Source organism: Rhizopus delemar, genomic scaffold (genome assembly GCF_000149305.1).
Source record: "Rhizopus delemar RA 99-880 supercont3.4 genomic scaffold, whole genome shotgun sequence".
NCBI classification, from domain to species: Eukaryota; Fungi; Mucoromycota; class Mucoromycetes; order Mucorales; family Rhizopodaceae; genus Rhizopus; species Rhizopus delemar.
The window spans coordinates 2,874,499-2,892,869 of NW_027137830.1; the positions used below are offsets into that span (position 1 = coordinate 2,874,499).

The following is an 18,371-nucleotide window of genomic DNA, read 5'->3' on the forward strand; positions in this document are numbered from 1 at the left end:
ACACTTGTTGTATTGCTTTACAACGGTTTATCAGCGTTTCAGTACTGTGAAGTGACATTTGGAGATACGAACTATTCAATTTTAGACTCTCTCTATATTGTCATGGTTACTTTGTCTACTGTAGGTTACGGAGGTAAAACAAACATGACACCAAGGATTAGGTATATAACAATTTAATAATAGATATAACACCACGGACTGAGGGCAGCAGAGTGATTATGATGGTATTGATTGTAACGTCTTTGGCGGTTTTGCCTAGTCTGATTGCAGACGTCTTAAACACGTTGCGCAAAAGAAACGGTAAAGAGAAGTAGTCTCTTATAGTTTCCGGATCACTCACACTAGTGCCATAATAGACTGGGGAGGATATGTGTCTGATTCATCAAAGCCGTTTATATTGTTAATTGGTTCATTTCATCCAGAACAAGTGACAGAAATATTGGATGGATTTTTAAACGCTGTAAAATCAAACTTATCTTCGTTATAATATATTGACCAAAATTTCAAACCAAAAGGAAAATACAAAGCCTCATCTAAACGTTGTATTTCTAGATATTAATAGACATAATGAAGAATTAAAGTTCTTAGAGAGGAATTCTATGTGGGGACATCGTATACAGTTCATACATGGTTCTGTTTTGGTTAGTATTAAATGAAAACTATGTTCTGATGTCTGCAATATTTACAAATTTATTCTAAAGGATGAGCAAACATTAAAGCGTGTGGTAATTATGAATATTTTAAATATGTTAGAAAGTATTGATTTTTTATTGCAGCAAGCGCGTTCCGCTTCTGCTATTTTTACTCTCTCAGGTTTTTACAAAGTGTAATTATGAAAACTGCGTTGCTGATTTCTTTTTTGATTATTATTGTTATTCCGATAGATCAAAATGCTTTAGATCCTCAGAAAGAAGACGAGCGCAACACCGTTAGATTGTGGTCTCTTTATTGCCATACAGTAGTTCACAATGTTGACATATATACTTACAATCTTTCGCCATCTACAGCCATCTATCAAAAAATGGCTAAGGAGATCATCTGCGTGAGAGAGTTTAAGCAATATTTGTTGGCTTTGAATTGTCGCTGTCGTGGTGCTTCTACCATGTTGACTAATTTATTGCACCAAAGACAACCAATGGATCATTATGATGAATCATGGCAAGCACAATATGGTAGATGCTAAAATGATTTGCTAATTAAAAAACCTGTATTAAAGCTTAATTTCTTTTTAGATGATGGATCATGTAATGAAATATACATGGATAAACCTCCATTGGCATTAATAGGTTTACCTTTTAAAGAAGCAGCATGGGTAAGCACTAAAGTCGAAGAAAGCAAGCAATAAACGACTAACATTTGCTTTAGATAGTGTATACTGAGTGTCAAGTTATTTTGTTTGGTGTAAAAAGTTACTTAGAATGCTCAGATTACAGAAAAATGCTTTTAAATCCTGAAAATAACTATATTATCAAAGCCAATGATTTGTGTGTCTATATGTGCGAAAGCCCTAGAGAAGTGAATGATGTTAGTAACTTGGTAAAAACTCCCTTATCACGCTATCGCTAAACCACTATTAACCCTTTTTTCCCCTCCCCTATTAGAATATAAGCTTTGTTCGAGAAAAAATCAATAGAATGAAAGCTAAATTTACAGTGGAGCGTAACAATGCATCAGGTGTACTTAAAGGATTTTCCTCATCAGGACCTGTAAAAAATGAATTGAAAACTTCTACAACACACAATGATCAATCAACCTCAATAGTAATAGAAACAACTAATGAAACAGACGTGTTGAATAACTCTTACTCCTCAAGTTCTGAATCACCAGCCTTACAGCGAAACACCCACAGTATTCATCATATAAGCTCAGTAGAATCAAACCGGACAGCAGCTAATCCTCGCCAATGTTTTCAGCTTTCAAGACTACCAATCCCTAGAATGACATTTTTGACAGGTGACAAAAGACTTGCAAACCACTTGGGACAATTAGCCCAGTTGGATTCTTCTGATGGGAGCTCTGAAGCTTCACCTATGTGTTATTTGTTAGATACTCCTGCTACGCTGCGTGAACTGACTATTGAATCTGCAGAGCATCTATCTGGCCATATTGTAGTCTGTATGCATCACAAGGTTTCTAATATCTTCAAGTTTATATTTAATCTAAGGTAATGTAGAAGAAGCAAAAATGGAAGGTTTATAATACTTATCCTTCAACTCAAGATCCCCTCAATTGAAGGCAAATGAATTGCAAGACATTGTATTTTTATGTACATCTTTGCCAACCGACAAAGCCTTTGAGCCGCTATGCAGATTTCCCAAAGTTTTTTTCATGTTGGTAGGTCTTTCTATACTTTTTTGCTCTTATGAATGATTTTTCTTACCTGCAACATCTTTAGGGTGATTGTCAGCAGCCAGATTATTTAATTAAAGCCGGTGTCAAAAGAGCAAAGCAGGTAGTTGTGATGAGGTATTATTTAGATGACTATAACATACTTTTTCTTTCTTATACATCTTGTTTATTTAGTGAAAGAGAGTGTCTGGATCAGAATCAACGAACATCAGACAGTCCAGCGATGTAAGTAGTATAAAGTTGGTAGAATTGAATAGGAAAAACTAATTCTATGATAGTATGACAAGCCATCTTCTTGATTTGCTACTTCAAAGCAAATCGTATGATTCGTCCCATATTGTGAATCTTGGTAAAAGAAAAAGAGGGGTGGTTTTAAGTGACTAATATTTTCTTAGTGGAAAAATCCAACATTCGATTTATGCATTTACTACAGGGAAAAGATGTTGCTGAGGAAATTGATGTTTTTTACACACCTGCGTATGCTGCTGGAAACGTAGTAGTGGACAGTCTGCTAAGCAATGTATTATTAAGTCAAACATATTACAAACCAGATATTGTATCTGTCATCAAGGCTCTTTGCGGGCTACCAGGACTCTCGTATGACAAAGACACAGCGCACATTTTGACGTGTGGCACAAAGTTTCATCCACATCTCTTCAGAAACTCTAGGCACCTTATGCTTGTGGTATTGCCACCTTTATTTATTGGAAAATCTTTTTCAGCTTTGTTTAAGAGTCTGATATTAGATCATGAAGTAGTGGCTCTTGGTCTCCTACGTGCACCTGATGAAAATATGGGAAATGATCTTCCCTTTGTTTATACCAATCCCGTTCCTTCTTTAATCTTGAAAAGAACAGACAAAATCTACGTGTTAGCATCTCCCGGATGGTCTTTCTTTTCTTGAATAGAATCAAATAAATATTTATGAATAAAATATGAACATGCTGTACCGTCCCTACTTGCGAATTTATTTTATGACAGAGCTAATTTTTTTTCCCACAGTTTACTGCATTACACAAATTTTTATAACTGAATCAGAAACTTTGTTTCTTGTTTTTATCAATAGAAATGCTCAAAATGCGGGTATATTAATACAATGAGTTAAGCAAACATCTTCTAACTAGTTCAAAAACTAATAGACAATTATTCCTCTAAAAGTAAGATCTCTACTTTTTTGATCAATTGTTCAATCGTTTCCTAATTAACAATGTGAATAAAAACTTAGAAAGCTTATTTTCTGGCTTTACCTCAACGTTCTTATACAACATCTGTTAATCCAGTGAGTAATGCATTGTTTGACGGTTTTAATAGGCACCATACCTATCTTCGGATTTCACTGACTGAAAAATGCAATCTAAGATGTAAGAATTTGATCAATTTGCTCAAAAATAAAGTAGATTAGATAACACTTTCTTTTTACAAAAAAGGTACTTACTGTATGCCCGAAGAAGGAATACAGTTGACACCTAGCTCCCAATTATTAACAAAAGACGAGATTCTACGTTTAGCTGGTCTGTTTGTTAGGCAAGGAGTAACTAAGATTCGATTAACAGGCGGTGAGCCTACGGTACGGCCAGATATTCTAGACATAGTGCAAGGAATTGGAAAATTGAAAACAGAAGGACTTGAAAGTTTGGCAATGACCTCGAATGGAATTGCTTTAAAAAGAAAATTAGAAGGTTTTTATGAAGCAGGTTTGGATACACTCAACATCAGCTTGGATACTTTAAACCCATATTTATTTGAAATTATGACAAGACGAAGAGGATTTGATAAGGTGATGGGTTCTATTGATCAAGCTCTTCAATTAGGCATACCTCATGTTAAGGTCAATACAGTTGTGATGCGTGGTGTGAATGATAAAGAAGTTTTGGATTTTGTCGCATATACAAAAGATCACCCGGTCAATGTTAGATTTATAGAATATATGCCATTTGATGGTAATAAATGGAAAAGGGACACATTAGTTCCATACAGCGAGCTTATTCGCAATATCGAAGCAAAATTTGGAACGCTGGAAAAAATAAAAGATAGCGTTAATGATACTACAAAGGTAAAAAGAGCATATTTTTGTCTAGTTTATTTTTAAATGCTCTTCTAAAAAATATAAATACTTTAGCATTATCAATTACCAGGATACAAAGGAAAAATAGGTTTTATAACATCCATGACAGACCATTTTTGTAGTACTTGCAATAGATTACGGATCACTGCAGATGGTAGTATCAAAGTTTGCTTGTTTGGTAGCGCCGAAGTTTCTTTACGCGATCTGATAAGAAAAGACAAGCAAGATGATGAGTTAATACAAGTGATCAATGAGGCCGTAAAGAAGAAGAAGAAGCAACATGCAGGTATGTTCGAATTGGCCTCTAGAAAGAATCGACCTATGATCCTTATTGGAGGGTGATATTGTATCATTACAGTACCAATAGTCAATTTGAACATGATTTTTATGATACACCTTCTTTCTCCTGTTTTATTACAAATACATAGACATTTATTTATTCATATTCTTTAAAATTTGTTCTCAAGTTCTCTTGGTGCTGTAATGATACTTTGAGCAATTGAAAATTAATTAGCATAAGATAGACGCTAAATATCATTTTGGTCGTTTACTTCCTTCCTATCTATATGCTTTGCCCCCAACAGCAACCAATTCGTTATTTTTTGCGAACAGCCAACGGTTCTACAGTTCAAAGAGCGACGATAGCGATAAACCACGTTTAACTCACACAGATCCTGAAACGGGAGAAGCTCGTATGGTTTCAGTAACAAACAAGACACCTACAAAGAGAGAAGCAAAAGCAATTGGAAGAATCATATTACCTCAACATGCTTACAAACTATTAAAAAAAAATGAAGGTCATTTAATCAAAGGCGACGTACTCACAGTAGCAAAGATTGCTGGTATTCAAGCTGCAAAATCTACTTCAAATTTGATTCCATTATGTCATCCTTTATTGCTGGGTTTTATTGACGTTCGTCTTTGGCTAGATGACAGCCAAAGAAGCGTAGAATGCGAGTCTACTGTTCAAACTACGGGCAAGACAGGCGTCGAAATGGAAGCACTGACAGCTACAAGTGTAGCATTGTTAACCGTTTATGACATGTGTAAAGCAGCAACAAAAGATATGAAGATTGAAAATATTAGGGTTATTGAAAAAACTGGAGGAAAAAGTGGTCCATGGAAGTCATCACTCGAGTAAAAGACAGCTTAAAGCTTGTATATAGAAATAAAATAAACAAAAAAAAAGCAGTGATTTATTTATTTATCCTTCAAATGGCACTAATTCCCAGCGTTGGTTGGCTGAAACTTCACCTTCACGTCTTTCGTATAAAATCACAGGTACACAGTCTTCATCTTCAGCGCCTTGGATATCTAAAACTAAATCAGGACGGGCTTCACAAAAGATATAGCCATCCTCATCTATAGCCCATCTTTGGTTGGCAGCTTCTTCGACCATCTTTTGAGCATATTGAATGATTTGAGACTCAGGTTGCATTTCACCTCCACGGATATCCAAGACCTTGGCAGACTTTGCGTTGATGAAATAACCATTTTCGTAACGCCAGAGTTGGTTCAAGCAATCTTCATACTTTTGTGTGTAAACAATGATATTGGCATCATCCTTTATACAAAGTTAGATTTAGCAAGCATAAACAACCCAATAATTCTTACCTCAGTAGAACCATCCTCAACATCAAGGACACGTCCGTTAAATTGACTTTTGATAAAAAATAAGCGGCCTTCTTCGAAATACATTTTTATATTTTTATTTTGTTTTTTAATAGAAAAAAAAGAAAAACTTTCAATAAACCAGTGATGATACCTACTTTTATAGGCAGGTAGAAAATTGGACTAAAACGTGTTTGCACCGGGTAAACCGGTAGTTAGTTACAGACGGGAAACTTTATTTCCAGATTCTAAATTAGAATTGCTCTATTAATTCAATCTCATAAACGGAGAATATTTTTTCTAGAAAAAATAAGCTGAGCATAACCATAAAGACCATAATGCAACTTTTCAAATTATTATTTCTCTTAGAAGTATGTGTATTTTCTTGCACTTGTTCAGAAATTATTCGTACACTTTTTGGAAAAGAAAAAAGTATATTCAATACCCATTGTACCAGTTGATGATTTTAAGAAAGTTGTTTGGCAAATTTGCGAGCTTTAATTCGTGTTTTTTGGATAGTTCAAGATTATAATATGGTGCATATTGTTTTTAGTTTATTAAGAGTAAGATAAAATGGGGAATTTGATAATTGATGAGTCTATTGAACCTTTTTATTGAGCTAAGACAGAAGAGAAAGCCCACGAAATCTAAACGACATATTCAATAAAATTGATAATTAGGAAACCGAAGTTGTACAAACCAAATTACTAAAGCTGTTTGTATATAGCTATGACGATATAACGCGTAATGATATATGTTTCTAGACCTAGCTATTAAATAACAGGCTGGTCTCGAGTAATCTCCAGAAACATGAGCATTTAATGAGTAAAATATGGCAAGGATGATTTTAAATGCCAAAATTTTTTAAACCTGTAGAAAGATACATATGATACTTATCGTTCATGGCTTTCCGATGATGAGCCTTTAATGCCTAATAAGGTAGTTTTACACACCTAAGCAAAGACATAAAATCCCTCAAGAGTGAATGTCTTTCATGCTTACTAATAATAAAGACAAATTCCAAAGGATTGGCATACTGATTATCATTCTCACAAGTACGCGTGTACATAAAAGCTTGTATGAGTTGCCTTCCGTGTCTAGGATAATCAATGCGATGAGAAATAAGCCAAGAATTAGCAGAAATAGCAAATGTACCATTAATACTAAGTTAGAGACATTTTTAATAAACTATCTTATCCTTCAAGATAAGTTCTTCCATACCAATTACGCTATTGATGGTAATTCAGGGCTGAACACCAGGAATACACTTTTAAAACTTAAGATTTCTGTGCTTTAACAATACTTTAAACGATACTTGGATAATTAGTCTAGGATGCATCACAGCTATCTGATTTCTTTATCTTCTCATAGACACCAAGCTTGAATGGCATCTACAGAAAATGTATGCATATATTCGACCTTCGCATATTAAACATGGACAAAGGTTTTTTTTTTTTTTTTTTTTTTTTTTTTTTAACTGAAAATTTCGCTTAACTTAATAACGTCTTTCTTAATAAAAGCAAATATTAAATACATGCATCTTGCTCTTATCGATTGGGAGACAATATCTAGCAGAAAAAGACATACAGAGACAAATTATACCTATAGACTTCAGTAGCAACATACTAACTAGGATTTTCTTGCATTTATTCATAGTTATGCAAGACCATCAGCCTCATAACTAAGCTAATCAAAGATTTTACATCTTCATCTATTTTTTCCAAACTTATACATCAATGCATGCAACAAAGAATGACCCTGGATGGCATTCTTCCATTAGGGTTTCTAGTACCTTTTCTGCTCTCCTTCTGGAATGCTAGAGTTATCTATAAAGGTGTTTTATGCTTCTATATTAGACACTTATACGATTCAAAACGAAGAATGTCTTTTATACATAGTACTGAGTCTGTTATTTTTTTCATTATTTGATTTTGTTTATTAAAGAACCCTAAAAAAGAAAACACGAAAAATTAACAAAAGTCAATTAATCCTTAAAATGCGCATTCTTCAAAAGTGCTTCTACTTCAACTCATCTTTATATACAAGATGTGTTAAATTTAGGCATGAGCTAATGTTACTTTATCAATCTGAAAAAGCTAAAACAAAGTATTTCCATAGCTTTTTTTTTATTTATTTTTTCATATGGTATAACGATGCTACACATATATCTGAGGTTGTTTAAGTAAGCCATAAAGAATAACAAAAGAATATTAGCTATGATTCGTTTTTTTTATTGATATTATGCTGTAATACAAACCTTAATCTTTGCTTTCGTAGTTACTTTGTTTACATGTGCTCAATTTTTTTTTTTTTTTTTTTTTTGGAAAATTATATTGAAGTGCCGCAAAGCGTACACCATTGTAAGAGTTAGTATGCTTAAAGTTTGCAAATACCCACACACAAACAGCACTGTCCAATGAAAAGCGTCTAAACTTGAAACACGACAACATTTTTTTAAGACCTCTTCTTTCCCCCTCCCCCTTTTTTTTCTTTTCTTCTCTCTTTGTTAGAAACTGCTCTAGTTTCACTTTGTAAAAATTGCTTTTGTTATAGTCTGTGACACCTTGTTTAAAGACAAGCTATCCATGCTGTCTGGGCTGCACTGCAACCTAACACACATTGGTGATTCAATGTGCAGATCTGAGAATTTAGCTACTTGGCGTTATCCAGCGGCGTGTTTGTGCAAACAGGCTCCTCTCTTATCTGCGGCTCTTGGGTAGTCCATGCGGTTACAACAGTAAATGCTTATGCTTTTGTTAGGAAGTATCGAACCAAAAGCTATTTCGAGTAACATGGCAGGCCATCGCAATCTTTTTTTACCGGTGACGACTAGTGTGATAGGGTCATGTTTGGGTTATATCACCAAGTGGCTGTTGTCAATCTGGGCTGTTTGGTAGTCGTGGGTGAACTGGCATCCCTTTTATTCTTATTAGTTCGGAAAGTTGCTTGGGCCCAAATGTGAGCCCCTCATGATGGATAAGCTTTAGGAATAGAGCTTGATTCATCAAAGGTAGGAATCAGAAGACGCGCTGACGCGCATCGTACCTCCTTTAAGGTTCCTTAGCTTAAGGTATCGTATTGGCACTTGGATTCTTTTTGCTGTCACCTCTTGTTTTTGGGGTCAGATGTACTTTTACCTTCTCGTGGTTGATCCTGTTAATCAAAGCTTGCTCTGTAAGAAAAAAGAATAGGCTTTGAGAACTAAGAAAAGTACTTTTTTTTTTAGTTGTTTCATATTTAATAAACAAATAGATATTGTTTCATGGTTATTTTTTTTTATTTGCCTCAATAAAATTTTTGTTTGTGTTTCAAAAGTTAAAAATAGCTGAAAATAATAATTACTTTATGACTTCAAGGTTGTCAAGTCTTAAAGAATCTGCTTAAATTAAAACCATTTATCAGATATTTTAAGAAACAGCAGTTGCAATAATGAATTAATAGAAAAGATGAGATATTAATGAGGCTTATGGTAATTGGATGTCGCAATGTGTAAAAAAAAATCATTGTCAACTTTTGTAAACGTCAATATTTTAAGCATCATTCTTGCAAAGCTTAATAGCTACCGATGGAAAATATGATGGATACGATAGGATACCATATCTAAAATAGTCATTATTTGTTAACAAGAGAATCTAATGATACTCGCTGTATGTAATAGTATCATAAGGTTCAATTTCAGCTTTTTAGTCTTTACTGCGTCGTTTGTATTGTGTATCTTGATTCCAATAGCAGCTTTATTTGAATACATTTACTATTGCTTAACAGCGGATCTAATATTTTAGTTGATATTTCGCATTTCTTTAATCTATGATTGTTTTTTAAATAAACAGCATAGTTTACCATACAATATAATATACACTTTCCAAAAATCGAGAGAGCTATAAGTTTTATTCTCATTATGTGTAATGAGGTCTATCTGATTCATACAGTATTCTCAACTCATTTTTGGTATGCTCAAGTCAACTTGTTTATCAGCACATTCGCTATATTCTGAACCTGACGAATAAAGCAGCACGTCTCATCATTATACATGAATCAATTGTGTCAATGGCCGTGAAAACGAAATAATATAGGATAAAGTCTATATTGAATAGTTAATTTTAATTTGATTATATATAGAAATATATAAAAGAACAAGGGCTAAATAGGCCGTCATGATGATGGACTTTTTGAACCATTATCAAAATTTCGCTCATATGCTTTCTTTCATTTAATTGTACAGTCAACGACTGGGTATGATTAGATAAAGATACTTAGGTCGAATGGGGGTAGAAAGCGGGTTTCCATCAAGGCATTTTTGTGTTCCTGATTCAAAATCGTTAGTATATTCATAGTTTCCGTGAAAGAAACCTAGTGTATTCTACAAGTTAATAGCTTAATCTCAAAAAATATACATGTGGACAAACAGTAGAAGAAGCACATGCCATCAAAGTCCTTCATGTTACTCACTTTCTGCTCCTTGTCCATTAAATACAAGCCTGGAGTAGGTGTGAGAATCGTCCAGTGTCGAATTGCCCAATCTATAGGGTGTTGGTGGCGTTAGCAAACAGTTTTATCTCTGGTGAGTATGGATGAAACGAACCTTTAGCCGTTTGAACGTGTCAAAGCTAGCGTTATTGATGTGAGTAGAAAGAGTGTGATGCATGACTAATAAACAAAACATAGACTTATAACAATCAAAACTGGCTTTTCCTTTGCCAATCTCGAAATATGCAGACGACACTTCTGACAATAACACCTCTGTTTCAATACCGTTTACCAAAAAAATTTCCGTCGTCATTGCACTTCAGGCGTCTGTCAATGGTGTTCTGGGATTTAAGTTGAGTGGTTATGGGTAACAATTCAATTTCTCCAGAATACAAAATGACATTGTGGCAGTGTTGCTTAAGGGATTTGTTGTATGCTCCAAGACCGGATCGTATATGTAAGATCTCAAGCAAACTTCGGACGCAGATGCAGTTTCTTCTGCTCCTGCAAAAAGATCTGATTTATAAAGCTGGTTAGTTTAGTTTGGTACAAAGCTGAATTTCATGTAACCTACAATATGTCAAGCATCTTTGCTGTAAGGATTTTCTCAGCAACTAGGTTTGTGGTACAGTTTTACAATTTTTCTATTAACATGGAAAATGAGCCTATTGTTTTTATCAATTTGGGACTTCTTTCAACTTACCGCATCTACTGTTACTAACACGAATGATATAAAACAAGGGCGAATGGCTTGTAATTCAATGGTAGGAACCTTATCGTTGAGCTGAACATACAAATCTGCAGAAAGTATTGGTCGTCAGCTTCTTTTCTACATCAAATTATATCTTGATATTCAGGCTAAAGTCATACGCACTTAATAGCCAATTTCTGAATAATGCAAAAGGTTGAGTTACCTTAGCGGTGGAAGATTAAAAGTAGCTTGAATTCTTCAACAATTTTTTCAGGTACACCAAATACCATTTTTGTTTTGATAACATAACCAAGTATTTTGTTTGAAAACAGTCTTTTAAACGTGAATCATCTCCTGAAATTGTTCTCAATTATACTGTTACTTGCCAAAATAATTATCTTTCGGGATATACATGATCTGAGCAAGTTGAATTATGCAAATATGTCTTTTCTTGTTTCAACTGTAAAAGAGATCCTCTCCATTACTAGAAAAAGTCGGTTTCTCCAACAGTCTCAATGAATAAGAAACAGTAATCGATTTAGCTGATAACAATAACCTGGAATCGCAAGAAGCTTACAGTAATTTTATCTCCAAATGGTCAGACAAGCTTTCTTTCTTTTGAAAAGTACAAAAACAATCCTGTGTTGTTGAATGGCAGAAAGCTTATATAGAATACACATACAGAATATATGTATACAGAATACATATATGTATCCAGAATATATTTATGTATACAGAATATATATATATATATATATATATATATATACGTTAATGTTATCTCACCCTACTTGGTCTCTAATAGGCAAAGTCAAATAAACATTTCCCAAAGATCCATAATTTGGTTTCTCTGTGCTGCTCAAAAGTGGAATGGGAGGGGATGTTAAAGACGTTCTGATTTTTCATATATATACTTGTATGTCTGTCATTTTAAATTGACTGATATTTGAATCAGTAACAGGGGGGTTTTTTTTAGACAAGAAAAAAATTAAAATGATCAGTTGAAGTCATTGATCTAGTCGGAAGAAGATATCGGTGGTAACTGTGTTGTGCAAAAATAGAGTTACATACAAGAGGTTTGTGTATTGTAAGACGAATTAGCGTCCACTGGTCGCGAAGTTTTATAAATTTTATGTAGATGAGTACTATCATGATCAGCGTGAGTGCTCTTCTCAGGGAAATAGAGAATTTTGATGGTATATTTTTAAGTGACTTGTACAAGTTTGTTAGTGATGATCTAAATATTGTTTTTAATTCTCTTTGGTTACCGATTCTTCCACAAATGGTAATGATCACATCTGTTTAGCTTATTTTAAATTTCATTGAGCTGTATTCAATCGTTTATAGAGCAATACAATTACAATGGCTTTGGTTTGTTAAATATCGTTATTTTGTAATTTGTTCGATGTAAATGAATAGAAACGATAATTAAATCTGTTGCTTTCCCATCTTTTTCCATTCTTCTTTGTTTAGTGCAATGTTTAAACACGATTTCGCGACATGTTGTTACACAGCAGCGACACATGAATTTATCTTTTTATTTAATGAAGAATGGAGAGCATTACATATTCTTTACATTAAACAATAAGAGTTTGATATCTGTCTTAATATATATTATACCCTTTTTTTATTGCTAGTTATAAATAAAAGCAATATAAGGTTTTTACAGAAAATTATTAATAAAAAAAAACTTTTATTTTTATCTGATTCTTTTTTACATCATGAGAATTTAAATCTGATAATTGGTTTAAAAAGATTATCATACATCGGGTGGTTTGACACTCCGAATACTTCTTTTTTTCTTTCTTTTTTTTTTTTTTTTTTTTTTTTTTTTTTTTTTTTTCTTTTGGGTTTGCTGTTAATTGAGGTTTAAAATAATGAATGAACAAACACCACTTTTAAAAAACAGACCTTCTTGCTGCTCAGAAAATAAAAATTCTTGTTGTTCTTCAAAAAGAAAAGGAACTCAATCACAAAACAACGAATTACCAATTGTCAATGACGAAGATTACTGCTACTTATCTGAACAAAAATGGGAATACAAACTAATAGCTTTGCTATGTGCTATATTTTTAGCTGGTAAATCAACTTTTTTTTTTTTTTTTTTCACAAAATCAACATGAAACACTAAAATGCGTTATTTTAACAGTTGGAAGTCATTTTGCAGCGCATACCCTTGGAGCAATGAAAAATACAATCAAGACAGTAACTATCTTACAGTTGATATCGATAATTTTTGACGCAGATCTTGATTAGGAATTTGGAATCACCAATTCTCAATATGGTGTGATACAATCTAGTGTAGCATTAGTGAACACTGTACTCCCAGTTATTGGGGGTATATTTATTGATGCCTTTGGTACTATTCCCGGTGCTTTTATTACTACATTATTGATAACTTCTGGTAATGTACTTGTGGCCCTTTCAGCTCATTCCAAAAACTTTCACATGATGGTCTTTGGTCGTATCTTGTATGGTATTGGAAGTGGAACTGTTGTTATCGTTCAAGAAACAATCTTGAGTCAATGGTTCAGAGGCAGAAGCTTAGCTGCTGTTGTTGCTCTAATGCTAACAGTGAGTCGTTTGGTAAGAAATATACATATACAGCAAGGGGTTAGATAATCAGTTATCTAATATTTCTTTATTCAAGGCCTCATTTTGTGCCCAGGCTACTGTGATACCAATTGCTAACTGGACCGGCTGGTACGGTTATGGCTTATGGGTAAATGATAAAATTAAGTAATTATTGGTGAATACTTAAAACTTTTTTGGTATAGTTTTCTGCATCATTGTGTATCTTTTCTATGATCGTTACATTTGTTTATATCTATTTATTAAGAACAGTTTCAAATACTGCGATTCGATGCCGTAAACAAATAGAAGTCATCAAACGAAAGAAGTCATTTAGCTGGCATAAACTGATGTATTTGCCGCATTCTTTCTGGTTGATTGCTTCAATGGAATTCATGTTAGGTGGCGGTTGGGGTTGTTTCTTACATATTAATAGGTAAAAAGTATTCCTAAAGATGAATAACAAGCGTCATAACCTGTTCATCTATAGTGAATACGTAAAGATGAAATTTTCATTTAGCAACGCCAGCGCTGCTGCAACCGCAAGTGTTGCTCAAATTTTACCTGTTATTTTAATGCCATTCTTGGGTGTATGCGTCGATCGTTACGGAAAGCGTACATGGATGAGTAAGTTTAAGAGATTCATTTAGGTGTAAACAGTTGATACTAAATCATTTTTTTTGCTACTAGTGATTGGTAGTGGTTTATCCATGTTATTATCTCTACTGATATTGGAATATACATCAACACCTCCTTTACTTGGCATGCTTCTCTTCAGTGTTAGTTTGTCTCTTGGTCCCGTAGGCTTAGTTTCCTCTGTTCCTGTTATCTTACCACTGTCATTGATTGGCACAGGTATGGGTCTGATTAAATCTGGTACAAATATAGGGGCAGCTATATTCGATATATCCACTGGCTTATTACAAGATGCCGACCCAAACAAAGGCTACGATGGAGTCATGTTATTCTTCATTGCTATCGCCACGCTTGCAACAATCGCTGCCGTTGTACTTTATATCCTTGACTTATCGGTATATCACGGAATCTTAGATATGTCTGCTCGTGAAGCCCACCAAAATACTGAAAACAAACTGAGCACGCGCACTTTACCCAACCGACCTTTAAAGGCAAATTACGTTTATACTACTATTTATACTTTACTTGCTTGTTTAAGCTGGATACTGTTCTTTAGATTTGTCATGTAATTCATTTTATACTCTTCCGTTTAGAAAAACGTACCTATTATACCTTTTTGTACATACATTCCTTTGCTATATTAAACTTTGACGGTTATCATTTAATTTAAATAATATTCGATTTTTTGTCCTTTTAATATGCATGCGTGTTGAATTTATTAAATTATTATAGAAAAACGACTTGCATTTTATTCATTAATTATCCAATGTCTTAGTCTAGCTACCTTGAATGATCTGGCCATTTCCGTCATTGTTCCTTTGAACGATACTCGTTGCAATTTTCCTTACATCTCCCACCAAACCTATAATCTTCATGCCCATCACCTGTAACGCTAGTTCCATTAGGACACAGTCTGATACAGCCATATAAGTAAAGATCAAATCATTGTTTCTGCCTTTTTGTAGGTAGCTCCTTAAATGACATAATGGCTGTTCCTGCTTGTTTTTTTTTCTCGTTCATCTTTTTTTCTAATGCTCGGGAATTAGCTTTACTTTAAAATATATTTGATAATTTGTTGCAGGGATACCTCCTTTGGAATACAGTTTGAGCATGTAATAACCTTAATTGAAGGACTACTTGCACATAACATTCTTAATTGTAGAAGAGCATGTTCCCAGACGCTACATGTAATTGACCTCGTCCTGATGCTTTTCTTATTCGATCTTTCGTCGCCATTTGTTCACGTAATCTCAAATGCGATCGCCACTGAGCTTTCTCCCTTCCATCAGCTACTGGTTGTATGCATAATTTAATTTATTTTTCAGCTCTTGATTTTAGTCTTGTCTGCAGTACATCTAATATCCTAAACGTTAGCCTGATCTTGGATACGTTAACAATCTACAAAAACAAGCTAAACTTTCTTTTTTCCCTTTCCTGAATGGATTTGGTTATAACGTTGCAGTGAAAGTAGATGAAGAGTTTGGGTCATCGTATGCACTATTACTGTATTTCAAAATAAATAAGTATGAGTACATTGTATTTTTTTTCTTCCTCACAAGGAGCTCAGAAAAGGTAATGAATGGTTTCCAAGATATTCCAAGAAACTTCATACAATATTAGGAAAAGCTTCACACAAATCGATACATGTAAAGTTTGAGATAAGATACAATAGAACTTTGCTTGTTACTACATGAAAAATATATTTATCTTGCTGAAATGAGCTTAAATTGTTCAAATTAGGCCAAATAAAAGATTATTCATTTCCTTCAGATATTGAATTCTGTTCAAAAGCTTCCACGCTAGTTCTTAATTATTCAGATTATCATAAATAATTTTGTTTTCTTTTTTTAGGGATATAAAAATTCAATAATGACCCAAGTGTATTAAACAGAAAAGCAGTATGCTTCAATAATTACAGTGATCGAAAATAGAATTGGGACTTTTATAGAATCCGAGACGGTTCTTTTTAAATTAATAAAACTTTCTAAGTACTTTGAGACTACTTTCGCCTCCGCAAGAAAAAGTGTGAAAGCATATGAGACATACTTGGGATGTTTTTAAATACTCTCGCTTTTGAGAAGCACAGAGAAACCAAATTATGGATCTTTGGGAAATGTTTATTTGACTTTGCCTATTAGAGACCAAGTAGGGTGAGATAATATTAACGTATATATATATATATATATATATATATATATTCTGTATACATAAATATATTCTGGATACATATATGTATTCTGTATACATATATTCTGTATGTGTATTCTATATAAGCTTTCTGCCATTCAACAACACAGGATTGTTTTTGTACTTTTCAAAAGAAAGAAAGCTTGTCTGACCATTTGGAGATAAAATTACTGTAAGCTTCTTGCGATTCCAGGTTATTGTTATCAGCTAAATCGATTACTGTTTCTTATTCATTGAGACTGTTGGAGAAACCGACTTTTTCTAGTAATGGAGAGGATCTCTTTTACAGTTGAAACAAGAAAAGACATATTTGCATAATTCAACTTGCTCAGATCATGTATATCCCGAAAGATAATTATTTTGGCAAGTAACAGTATAATTGAGAACAATTTCAGGAGATGATTCACGTTTAAAAGACTGTTTTCAAACAAAATACTTGGTTATGTTGTCATAAAAAACTCCCGATTTATATTATTTATGCTTTCAGTGATTATATAAATTGATTCATTAGCCATTGTAGAATTAACAACGCTGTAACATAACTTCATGACAGCAAGTAGTGTCAGGTGCTTATTGATGTTAAATAAATACTTCTATTGTGATAGGAAGCAGGTACTCTCAGCAAGGAACGTTCGAGATCACTAGTATCCTACCAAACTATCAGGATTCATGGTAAAAATTAACTGTAAAAAAGCAACGACAAAGCCCAGTTTGAAAAGTCAAGGACAAAAGACATCAAAGATGTTTTTAATGATAGATCTTTTCTGATAATCATTTAATATAGCGTAATAAATACCCCTAAACAGATACATGATACATGCTGACACTTGCTAAAGCGGATCACAGCCTCCTTTCTTACTGAAGCCGTGGCAGTTCCGGTTCCGGTTATGAATCCCGGTTTAAACATGGTTGGTAATAATAAATAAACCGAATAAACAACAACCAAAGAGGCTTACGCTTTTCTCCCCATTTTTTTCCTTTAGTGCAAACGACAGCGAGAGTCTGAAGAATATAGTTTGACAATTCTTTGGCTTGCTGGTTACCATTATTGACTATAGGAATCTGCCCAAAACAATCCTTTACGACTTATCCATCATGTTTCGCCCTTCCACCTCTGCAAAGGTAATTCATAATCTTGCGCGCGTTTCCATTATGGAAAAACACTTTCATATCCTTCGAGCCAAGTTCATTCTATGCACGTTAACTCTATCTGATGACACTCTCTTGCCTTGTTTCCTTCTGCGTTTTCAGTCATACTACTTACTCCAACAGTTCGAGTTATCCATCACTCCTCTGCGTTGTACTTTGCTCTCTCCTCTCACGATGCTGATCTCTGTCGATGTTCACAGGTACAAATCGGCTCATCTGCGCAAAAAAACTTTCTTTGGTCCCAACTGATCAATACTCCAAGCCTCTCTCTTTTGATCACTCAAATTTGAACACTGATCTCATCCTTTGGTTTCCTATGACACTCATCGAGCAGAGTCGATGCATCTGCTGAGGTATAGGTTGACTACCTGGAAGGTTCCTCCGACAGAACCACTGCTAGTTACACCGCTTGGCTAAGCAACACGTTGTTCATTGTCTCCGGCTCCACGCTCATTCTTCGGTTCAGGACCCGGCGTCAAATATTCTCAACAAGCTTCCAAAAACGCCATTCAAGCGATATTTGATCAAGTACTACTGGTCCTTTGTCTAACCTATTTTCTGTCGCTTGCCCTCTGGTATTGATACTATCCCACATCATCAACCCTTCCCCTTTTATGATACATAAACAATCGAAATCGGACTCAC

The 18,371-nt window shown here is 34.1% G+C and overlaps 8 protein-coding genes across 8 annotated transcripts; 5 read left to right on the forward strand and 3 right to left on the reverse strand.

Moving 5' to 3' along the window:
• Positions 1-102: 102 nt before the first annotated feature.
• On the forward strand, positions 103-314 carry RO3G_06564 (uncharacterized protein; the record flags this gene model as incomplete). Its single annotated transcript, XM_067661154.1, has 2 exons — positions 103-133; positions 184-314. The coding sequence occupies 2 exons, from the start codon at positions 103-105 to the stop codon at positions 312-314; spliced, it is 162 nt and encodes a 53-aa protein (XP_067517255.1).
• Positions 315-1,021: 707 nt separating this feature from the next.
• RO3G_06565 (uncharacterized protein) lies at positions 1,022-1,183 on the forward strand (the record flags this gene model as incomplete). Its single annotated transcript, XM_067661155.1, has 1 exon — positions 1,022-1,183. One exon carries the CDS (start codon positions 1,022-1,024, stop codon positions 1,181-1,183), a length of 162 nt encoding a protein of 53 aa, XP_067517256.1.
• Positions 1,184-1,937: 754 nt separating this feature from the next.
• Positions 1,938-2,168, forward strand: RO3G_06566 (uncharacterized protein; the record flags this gene model as incomplete). The annotated part of the gene is made up of 1 exon (XM_067661156.1): positions 1,938-2,168. One exon carries the CDS (start codon positions 1,938-1,940, stop codon positions 2,166-2,168), a length of 231 nt encoding a protein of 76 aa, XP_067517257.1.
• Positions 2,169-3,988: 1,820 nt separating this feature from the next.
• Positions 3,989-4,756, forward strand: RO3G_06567 (uncharacterized protein; the record flags this gene model as incomplete). The annotated part of the gene is made up of 2 exons (XM_067661157.1): positions 3,989-4,402; positions 4,469-4,756. The coding sequence occupies 2 exons, from the start codon at positions 3,989-3,991 to the stop codon at positions 4,754-4,756; spliced, it is 702 nt and encodes a 233-aa protein (XP_067517258.1).
• Positions 4,757-5,618: 862 nt separating this feature from the next.
• On the reverse strand, positions 5,619-6,112 carry RO3G_06568 (uncharacterized protein; the record flags this gene model as incomplete). The annotated part of the gene is made up of 2 exons (XM_067661158.1): positions 5,619-5,978; positions 6,029-6,112. The coding sequence occupies 2 exons, from the start codon at positions 6,110-6,112 to the stop codon at positions 5,619-5,621; spliced, it is 444 nt and encodes a 147-aa protein (XP_067517259.1).
• A 4,135-nt stretch (positions 6,113-10,247) lies between these two features.
• RO3G_06569 (uncharacterized protein) lies at positions 10,248-10,805 on the reverse strand (the record flags this gene model as incomplete). The annotated part of the gene is made up of 3 exons (XM_067661159.1): positions 10,248-10,385; positions 10,475-10,545; positions 10,700-10,805. 3 exons carry the CDS (start codon positions 10,803-10,805, stop codon positions 10,248-10,250), a joined length of 315 nt encoding a protein of 104 aa, XP_067517260.1.
• A 2,562-nt stretch (positions 10,806-13,367) lies between these two features.
• Positions 13,368-14,959, forward strand: RO3G_06570 (uncharacterized protein; the record flags this gene model as incomplete). Its single annotated transcript, XM_067661160.1, has 6 exons — positions 13,368-13,388; positions 13,440-13,769; positions 13,834-13,905; positions 13,961-14,190; positions 14,275-14,381; positions 14,445-14,959. The coding sequence occupies 6 exons, from the start codon at positions 13,368-13,370 to the stop codon at positions 14,957-14,959; spliced, it is 1,275 nt and encodes a 424-aa protein (XP_067517261.1).
• Positions 14,960-15,166: 207 nt separating this feature from the next.
• On the reverse strand, positions 15,167-15,540 carry RO3G_06571 (uncharacterized protein; the record flags this gene model as incomplete). Its single annotated transcript, XM_067661161.1, has 2 exons — positions 15,167-15,362; positions 15,443-15,540. 2 exons carry the CDS (start codon positions 15,538-15,540, stop codon positions 15,167-15,169), a joined length of 294 nt encoding a protein of 97 aa, XP_067517262.1.
• Positions 15,541-18,371: the final 2,831 nt, after the last annotated feature.